General features: G+C 28.4%; 1 protein-coding gene across 1 annotated transcript; it reads left to right on the forward strand.

Moving 5' to 3' along the window:
• Positions 1 to 10,047: 10,047 nt before the first annotated feature.
• LOC113390589 lies at positions 10,048 to 10,518 on the forward strand. Its single transcript, XM_026626988.1, has one exon. It carries the CDS (start codon positions 10,048 to 10,050, stop codon positions 10,516 to 10,518), a length of 471 nt encoding a protein of 156 aa, XP_026482773.1.
• Positions 10,519 to 11,002: the final 484 nt, after the last annotated feature.

Consider the following 11,002-nt stretch of genomic DNA (forward strand, 5'->3'; position numbering starts at 1 on the left):
TCGTGTGCTTTCAACCTTTGGTTAAAATATTCTGAACTTTGATTAGATCTTCGAGGAGATTCTCGTATTAATCTACAAATCGTACTGCATCGTAAAGATAGATTTCTTTAAGATGCCAAGAAAAAATATATGTATGTGATTGTCGTAAGAGAAATTCGCTGAAAATGCTTCGTTTTCCGCTTATTGCGTATAAGAAATTGAATTAATATGATTTTCCGGTCTATGCGTTTGTTGAATCCGACTTTTCATTTTACGTAGCCAATTTTCTATTATTATTATTATTATAATCTCTCTTTCGTGAGCCATATTGTTGGCTGTACAAAGGCGGCCTGTTTGAAGTTTCAATAGAACATGTATTTACTTAAATCTGCAACCGTATTATTATTATATGACCATAACTGTATACCACAATTTCTAAATTTTATGATACATATATAAAAATTATTAGGTCAATTGAAATCTCTTTGTTTAAGTATTTTAACTTGAGAATAAATTTATTAGATATAAACAAACATAATTTATTATGTGTTCAAATAATCAAATGGATAATATAAAATTGCAAAGGCTGCTCCATTTTGGGCGGCATATATAAAAGCTTTTAGATCAATGTGATTAATTTGTTAGGTGCTCAAGACTTGACATAAATTATTATTACATAAAATTATCCAGATGGTACATATTTCATTTTAGGCTGTATGATATAAATTAAATCAAGTGGTAAATTTTTGTTTATATAAAGATAGATTTTGGTTGAATCATTCTAATCTAACCACTATTAGTCTAGGGCTTGTTCGTGCCTCAAGTAGTAAGAACTTTGCAACTACAAGGTTTCAGGTTCTAATTTTGAAATAGAGCAATTTAATATGAAGTAGTAGTAATATAAACTTTCACTTAATATTGCTGCCTATATAACACAAATAATAATCTCTACACAATGTGAAAAGACTTTTGGATAACCACTGGGTTGCTTTCTAATAATGCTAGATTATAAGGAGTGACATTATAGCAGAGCACTGCTAGTCGAGACAAAGTAAAAATGATCAAATTTATGGATCAATAAAAAAAATCTTAGATAACAGAGTTTCTGACTCAGCTTCATAACATACGAGTGACGTTGCAGTTTTTGTGTAAAACGCCTGAATGCATAGAAAATACATGACATTTTGACAGTATTCAGTATGATTCAGCAGCATAATGTATGAAAGTTGGAAGCGTAACAGGGCCTTGCCATAACATTGGTATGTTGTGCGGCAGAATCGGTCCTTTATAAAAATGTCTGATGTGATGAATGTAAGACTAAAGTGATAGAAATATCAATCTATATATTTTATGAAAAATATTAATGAGAAACTTGTTCATCACATATTGACCTTATTTTTTAATTAGCTTATTTATGGTTGCACAGATATTTTAACTGTTTCTCATACATTTTTGAGAATCTCTCGTTCTGGACAATGTTCTACTAGCAGCTGAGCCGACAAATACAATGTGTCCGAATTCTTTGTAATTTATAGCCGTATTTCCGTTTTGTGATATATTATTGTAGTGGTGTAGTCGTGGGTTTACACAGCAGTTTCCGATTTCACAACAAAAATCTTTCATCGACTTTTTTCATATGGTTATTTAATGCTCTGCGCCGAACAGATAGATTACTAAGTAAATCTAGCGATATGTTCTCTCTCTTGGTAAAAAATAACATATGTAGAGTATTATTGTACTTGTTTTTTTAAAGGTATTGGATTATGGCGTAAAACATATTTTTCTCGTGCAAGTATTTAAATGGATTAAAAATACGCGTTTAATGGACTTTGATGTATATACACATGGTTGAAAAAATGAACAACGCATTAGATTTTATTGAATAGATTATAAACATAATAGAAATCAAATATGTAATTCTTAATTATTGATATGTAATACTTCATTTAAAAATATTATAATTATTTTATTTAGCTTTTATTTATCATGTCCATTTAAATGATTTTTTCCAAGATTTTATTAATCATGTCCTTCACCATTTGATTTACGAGAAAGTAAATCGTTCAATAATATTTCTTTGTATAATTCAGTGACCATTTATAACGCAGTATTTCCTAATTTAAACTTTTCCTTGAAGCCATCTCGGCATTCGCGTGCGGTTGAATATTTCATGAGAGTTAGAAAAGAATAATACATCACTCTCCAGTCGAAAGTGTGAAAGTTTTTATTCTTATCGTAATGTCACAGGAAAAGTTACCGAACTGCCCAAAAATAATTTTTAAGCGATCGTAAATAATAAATTCTGAATCTTGCAATTTTAAATTTGAACTTGATTCGAAGTTTCAATTCGTAAATAATTGAGCTTTGAGGTTATTTATAATTTATTTCATGTACATTTTCATTTATAATGTTTAATAAATAATTGAGAAATGTATTTTAAAATATATAATCCTGCAAATAGATTGATGGACCAGAAACATTTTAAAATGAATGCTCTTTGATTCTATATAAAATCAGTTTATTGTATATGTAGTAAAATTAATTTTTCGAATTGTATGATAGATTGGAATGAGTTGTTTGGATGAAACTGTTATATTAATTTATCAGTCATAATATTGCCTATGAATTAATTATTTATGTATATATATATATAATAAAATGGGAATGATAAAATATGGTCAAATGTACGAATAGCGTGATTTTGATACTAATTAATACATTTCAGATCTTATCATTATTTATAAGTTATCAGTTAATTTTTTATATAATTAAAAGGTGTCCAATAAAAAAAAATCAAACTTTTTTATTTATTTATTAAATTTTATTTTCAAAATTATTATTTTTTTTTATTTTGGAGTATCATGCTTGCGTGGCTTATACAGTAATTTACTTTTTTAAAGATTTAATTATATTAATTAAAAAATTCATCAATGAAATGCTTTCTATACTTTATTCATTATAATCTAATTTCATTTTGAGCAATACTCTTCTTAAACATATTGATACGTTTACACCTGAAAAGTAGTAATCAATTCAAAACAATTCTTCAAAAAAATAGTTAAAAAGTATAGATTATTTGAGATAGGTAATATATATCTAGGTTGTATATATCACTTGCAAAAGTAACTGAATGAGTATGATTATTTTAAATTCATTCTACGCATATAAGAGGGCGTCCATTAGTCACATGAGCAAGTTTTTAAGGATTTTTGGACCCCCCCTCCCCTTGGTGATACATGGTGATATTCAAAATTAACCCCCTCCTCCTAAAAACCTCACGTGGGTTAATGGACGCCCCCTAAAACTGCCTTTCGCTGCATTTTAAGTAAAATTAGATTCATCAATTTGTAATGCAATATTTTGCTTGGTTTTTATTATAAATAAATTCGAAAATAATTTTGGGGTATATTGTGGTATTTTATATATCAATTTTTCTGTTAATTTTTTCCGTTATAAAATTGAAAATTACACATTTTTAACATGAATTGATTCAGGTGTACATAACTAGCTGTTAATTTCATAGCAGATAAGATATTATGTATATATAATTCGCAAAAAGCCCTGGATGAGTTTGATAATTTTTATTCTCTCCTACCCGAATAAAATGCCGTTGGCCGAATTTTCAAACAGAATTAAAATCATCAATTCGTAATGCAATAGTTTTGCACGTTCCTGCGGCGATGGACATAGAATTTAATGATTACAAACGTAATTCATTTCAAAACGGACGAGCGGTTGTAGGCTTTATTGCGTACCGATTGTAAAAATGAAATATGCTATAAATAATGTGACAGGGACGCCCGTAATTCGCAATGTGTTATTACACGTATAACGCATTGTGACATCAAATGGAAACAATATGCCAGCTGTATTTTTCTGTTTTTGCGCTCAGATGACGAATATATTCATCTTCTGTGCGATGTGTTTCATCTGGTAACATGTCTGGAAACGGTCTGCCTATGTGCAAATGTTTTTATTGAATAAACACAGTGCGTTTGAATTATTAATATTTTTATTTTTATTTTTATTTTTGTGCGGTATTTTTAACTTCCAGTAGGGCAAGTTATAGTAATCGCAAAAAAATCGATTATATATCTTTACGCATCGAAGGTTTCTGATCCTTTTGGCATACCTTAAAAAATGGATGTATGTGTGTGTATGTTCGGATGCAAATTTTCGTCGAAGATTTTGGGAATTTAATTAGCAATATTGCTGCTGATATTTTTGTCTTAATGTTCTATACATATTTTTTGTTTATCTGCATTTGGATTTTATATGCTGAAACTCTTCCGAATGTACTGCAAGCTTGCAATTTTATATTTATTTATACCTAATTTAAATTTAAAGAAAATATATACCTAGTAATAATATCGCTACAGAGACTTGTTAAAGTTTCCCAGGTCTCTCAGTCGAATGTAAAATCGAGACAGAAATTATCAAAACGCCGACTAATGCATTAGTCCTTTCAAAACCATTTCGGTTTCAAGGATAATTATCAGCTCTTGTTTTTGTGAGTCTGCGGTTGAAAGATAAAGTTTTGTGACGAGACCTGCCTCCTTTTGTTTTATTATTACATCATATATCCTTTGTTTTAAAACAAAATTATAATTTTCAGCAAAATTTATTTATTTTTTATAAGTTTACGATAAAAAAATAATTATTTTCTAGAAATCTATTGGTTGAATTTATGAAAATAACTAATAATTGTTTGTCCATTCCTAATTGTCCAATCATAATTATTTGTCCAAGATTTATATAAAACAAAACTTAAATTCGTGAAAACATATACAGAATATAGTGTAGAGAAATTGTATAGATTTGTGAAGTTTGTATAGAATAGAAAATGTTTATCTTTTATCTTGCTAAACCCACGAGGATTTTGCAACACACTAAATTTTCTTTCTGTTTCCTATTAAATTTAGATAGCAGTCTGCGAAGTAATAAATATTTTATGATCTATAAATCGGCTGGGTATAAAACAGGCACATTTTATACAGGAAGGATTTCGCATATATACGAAATCTATATATATATATATATATATATATATATATCATATTCTTGCAAAGTTTAATTTCAGATTTCCATGTCAATAATTTTTCATCTTAAACAATTTATATACACTAGGAAATAATCTATTCTTATCTAATTCAAGAGATATCTTTTTCTAACTGTATCTACAATGACCAACCAGAATTATAAAATATATTATATTTTACATACTAAAACTAAAAATAAACAAAGTGTTTATGAGAAATGTTAAGTTTTGTTTTATTTATTTTTTAATAAAATACAAGCTAAATTAAATAATAAATTTACCCTTTTATATTCGAGAAGAATATTTTCTATATTTTTTATTAAATTAACTCTGATACACGAGATACAATAAATTAAATTTACTTCCACATAATTTTAATTTTTCTTTTATAATACTAATCCACTATTATCATTATTATTATTATTATTATTATTTCCTTAAAAATTACATAACTAATAATTATTAAATTATATTTTTTAAATCAATATTAAAATAATTAATTATAATAAAATCATAATTTCAAATTAATCGATATAAACGATATTATTTTAATGTAAATAAAATTTTTAAGTTATAATTTGTCTTTATAGGTACACTTTTCCGTACATCTACTATGTTACTACTTATCTTTTTTTTATAATTAAATGTTTGAAAATTTAATTAAAAAAATATTTTTTTTGACAATACACAAATACAAATATTAAAACTTTCGACAGTATACAAATATTAAAATTTAGTCAAATTTAATGTGGAATCCTTAAGCAGACATTGAGTAATTATTTTAAGAATTTGGAACATTAAGTAATCGCGTTCTTTTAGCATATTACTGTGTTTTATTACAATATGATGTTATACAAATTGGATATGCTATAAATTTCCGTCATCTTGAAAATAATGAAACTCTTTTCTCCACTTCGATGAAGCTCATGCCAATAACGTCTTTTATACAACACAAATATCAAACTTTGCAGTTTTCTGAATCGATACGATCATATATCTATTTTCACGTATTTCCATTAACTTCAGAAGCACAGAAAATGATTGAAAAGGAGAGAAATATATCAATGGGTATTAAGGTGATATCGATATCAAATATATAAACCATGTAAAATTTCTCCATGGTATCCAGGATTTCTCGTTCTCGTTTCGATTGTGATTTCAGCTTAACACATCCACGGAATAAACCAGAACTAGACCGATAATTGCTGTGTAGGTTCAAATTGCGGTACAGGGCATTTCCATTAGGAATGACAGGATTTTAGGTACCAACGACATCGTTTGTTGCATTAGCTGCTCTAACCTAACAACACGGGAATCGCGATACGAATTTGATGTATGTTGTATGAAGAAAAACACACGAGCTCGCTTCGTTATTTCTAAAGTTACATTGAACCCGATGATTTATTGCTTTTACTAATAGGTCTTGATTGATAAACAAGGTAGATGGTAAAAGTTAGAAGGAATCTAGATAAATATAGACCAAGAAGTAATATTTTATGTATTTAAATTAATGACATTGTATTATATGTGTGAATATTCAATTGTTGAAATGCAAAGTGCGGTTAGGTTTCAGCAACTATCCACACTATTCGATATTTCTCTAAATAAACCATATAAAGTATTATACATCATTAGAAAGGTCTCAAAATTCTTAGTTCTTTTTCCATATATTGCAACTTCCTACTCCGACGTTGTGGCCTACAGGTGAGTTGCAGTTGTAAAGTTCAACGACTATGACATAGTTCTTCGCATCTGAGAAGCGCGATATATTTGCTAATTTTTAACTTTATTTTTTGAAGATCGAATTTTCATTTCAAGCATTTTTAACACCTTTTGCTCAGTTGCCTTAAATTTTATTCAAACCTTATCAAGTTATTGATTTTTTAAATAATTTTAATGTATTTGATAAGGCTCAAAATGAACATAAATTATGAGATGATGTTAGCATCAACGACAAAGTTCAAGTAACATTTTATGTTAACATAAGTCAAATCATAAGTCATATATAATCATATAATCATATAAATATAAGTCAAATGTAACGAAAGTTGAATTTTTCTAACCCTACACAATTTTTAGATTGAAGGTGAGAGAAATTATTTTAAGTATTTATACATATTCCATGAAAATAGGAATTGTCTCAAATGAGCCTTTTTTATTTTTATACAATGTACTTACGGTTATAAAATAATTAGCTTCATTTTACCAATCTATCAAAAATAGTGTTTTATGAATAATCAAATAGGTGATTAAATGTAACTACATATAAATGTTTACAATTGATTTGTCCTATCTCTCTTATTTTTTTTATAAACCATTGTATGATAACAAGCATAAAAAAATATCTTAAGTACGTGAAACTAATTTTTATCATTTATAATGTGATAAACCGTAAACAAATGTGCATTCTTATCATGGATAAAGTTTTTGGGTTATAATTTAACCCTTGTAGCTGTGGACTGCAATAAACACTGGTTTGTTTTGTATTTGTATGTATTTGTTGTAGTTCTTATTACAATCACTGATTTGTAACTAAGTTATAGTGAAAAGATGCATTTATTTATTATTTATTATACATGTTGTAAAGGGGATTTTACTTTTAGAAGTGAACAATTAGTCCCATTAAAAACTCCGCTACTCTCTCTACTGGGGGTAGCAACCATTCCACGTAAAAGCTCAATACCATGAAGATTGTCACCTTCATGGCCAATATAATAAAACGAAAATACGTCCGAACACTGTTTCTGTATTATTACAAATCTCATAGTTCAAACAATTATGATAATGATAACAAATGTATTATTTAAATATCTATGTCAAAATTGTGGTCACAACTTATATAAATATATAAAATAATTTATAAATTTTATAGAAAAAATTTACTTGTTCCATGAGCGATCGATTGGTTGCTCGATCGATTGATTGACAAGATTTATTATTCTTTGATAATTATTTTATATATGTAGGTACTTCACGTTCATGATAAAGAATGTGTTCGTTTCAACGATTTTCCCCTATATATCTACCTGACATACATGGCAGTCCTAAGAGGCAAAAGTGATGAGACCTTTTCACTTCACCTTTACAGAGTCATTCTTGACTTACGACCTGTAATTATTTCTCAAGAATTCCTGACTAAGAGAAACACTGTTTTAAATGCATGGAAGAAGTAGGATAAGAGTTTATAAATACATTAATAATAGGGCTGATGTATTACAATTAATAAATGTAAAATTTAAAAATTCCTTTAGTCATAAAAACAAGCTTACTATGCAAGATATAACCAATGTTATAGAGTTTTATGAATGTTAATGTTTGCTAGTAAATTCCTCTATTAATAAAAATCCGATTGCTTGATTCTATTAATCGAAGCATTAAGTGAAAATTACTACAACCATCATAAAATGAAAATTTTATTATGAAGTGTTAAAAATAATTTTTCTCATCATAGTTGGATAGAAATTCAATAGGATATTCCTTCCATTGTTTTATCAATATAATATCATTTTTTTTCTAATAACATTTAAACGATAAATTTAGTCTTCAAAGTATCTAGTCGACAAAGTACTAGTAGTTCTTTCTTTTTTTTATATTATTGCACATATTTTTATATTAGTGCACGGATTTCTATTGAACTTTTTTTTACCTCAGTAGTCAGATATCACGGGTCGCCGTTCTTATATCAGTTTGCGAGATTTGCAAAGGTTTTGCATATTAAGATGTATTTACCATTAGAAGATTGCACAAGATTATTCAAATCCTCTATCTAAGACGTCAGCTTGCAGAAATGCAACGCAATAATGACTTGGGATTTGCATCGTAAGAAGCTGCAAGTCGCTTTACGAAGTGCTCAGTGTACATATAATTGAAAAATATATTTATAATAAAGAATCGTACTTTATGACATTGGAAATTCCTTATTAATGCATTATGTAATATGAATTAAATTATATTGGCGTTAAATAATAATTTTAATTACATATTTTTAACATAAAGGTGAGTTGGCGTGGCCTAAGATTAAATATAGAATTTCTAAGACGTCTAATCCCTGATGCAATAATACATTCATGTCATCATCGAAAAAGTATATTTTTTGTCCCTGATATAAAAAGTTAATCATATAATATTCAACAGATTCCGTATTTCAAAGTAAGGTAAAATATCATCTAAATTTGATAAATCAAGATTGACGAGCGAAAAGAACAAATTCAATCAAGCGAAGAAATGTTTGATGTCGATATCTGTCGGCATTCCCGTCAATTATCTTAATCAAATATTCCTGTAGTGGGAAAGAGAATGAAAAATTTTTTTGAAAAGATTTATGTTTTATCTTGCCAATTTTATAATACGTGCTTATCCTGCATCCGACATATGCACAGAATCTTTTGTGATATCTCATGATTGCTATTTGTATTTGCAAATCATTTGCAAGTAAATAATATGTCGATTCAGCTAGATTATTAACACTAGAAAGACGGACGCAGTCATTTTGACTGTTTTCCATTTTCAAACATAAAAATAACTATGTATTTGAAGTCGCTGCTTCGTGAAATTTCGTGACTTTTTATACAACATCTAAATGCGTAGATAAATCGTATTATTTGCCTTATCTCACTTTTATTTTCAATATTCTTACATGTTATGCCTGCATGGACGGAAAACAGTCATTTTGACTGCTCTAGAAATTTTACATAAACAAACGGCTTTGTTATTGTATTGCAAATCGTTATCTCGCGATAATTTATCTCGAATGAGCCATAATGCATCTGTTACATAGAAATAACCGAATTATGGTAAGTATTGACATTAGACCGGTCTTTTTCACATAGTAACTTTCAGTATAACGCGTTGTTTAGTTGATTTTTTAGAACTTATAAATAAAATGTCGAAGAGAAGTGAATTGTTGCAAAAGCTAACACACATAAGTGAAGAGTGTTCCGACATAGAATAAAATGCAGAAAATTGGGCACAATCATCTGAAGATGAATTGGATTATATTCCACGTGAATCATCTGATTCTGAGGGTAGCGATGAAGGTGATCACTATTGATGAAAATGAAAGTGCCATCAGTGTATGCAGGAGGGTGCTAAGTGGCTCAGAAACTGATGAAAGAATTCAAGAAACGGAAACAGCTGTCGATGGTACTGTATGGACAAAAATTGCCGAAGGTGGTACTCCAGGAAGGTCATCATCTAATTGTGTTTTCAAGGGTGTGAAAGGGCCAACAAGCTATGCAAAAAGGAATATTATTACAGGTGATATTGTCAGTGCATTTTCGTTGATAATAGATAATTATATTATCAAACACATAAAACAGTGCACAGAAGAAGAGGGCAGTCGAATTTCGGAGTACGATTGGACAACATCGTTACCGGAAATACGTGCATTTATTGGAATTTTATATGCTCGTGGGGCCTATGAGGCAAAAAAATTGAAATTGACTTATTTATGGTCAGCAAAGAAGACATGGCAGATCAAAGGTAAAGAAAATATACCGTGAAATCCAGTTCCAATCCAGTAGATGACCTCTGCAAATATTTTTCAATATTTTGGATTTGGCTGCGATAAATGCCTGGATTCTTTACAAGGAAGCGACAGGAATAAAAATCCAAAGAAAACAAATCCTTAGAGAACAGTTTTTGTTTGAATTGGCAGAACAGCTTTCCGCGGACTACACGACATCAACACAAAAAAATCAAAGGAAAATGATGACCCACAGACATCATGCAAATACCAATAGAAATAAAAGAAAATTTTGCTAAATAAGACTTTGTAATAATAATAAAACTAATAATACGTGTCAAAGTTGCAACAAAAATTTTTGCGAAAAATGTATTCATAAAAACATCTTAAATTATATTTGCATGAATTGTAAAAATAATGAACTTCTTTTTCAGATGAACTATTTTTTTATTTTTAGCACTTATAGATGATTTGTATAAATGTAAATAGTACATGAAATAATAAAAATTAATTTTAAACAA

The sequence above is a fragment of the Ctenocephalides felis genome, unplaced genomic scaffold, assembly GCF_003426905.1.
Source record: "Ctenocephalides felis isolate EL2017-DRISC unplaced genomic scaffold, ASM342690v1 CF-g0.4_SCAFFOLD_00019, whole genome shotgun sequence".
NCBI lineage: Eukaryota > Metazoa > Arthropoda > Insecta > Siphonaptera > Pulicidae > Ctenocephalides > Ctenocephalides felis.

What these genes read in the sequence shown, in the direction of transcription:
- LOC113390589 (XM_026626988.1), top strand. Translation starts at nt 10,048, where the DNA reads ATGAAGGTGATCACTATTGATGAAAATGAAAGTGCCATCAGTGTATGC.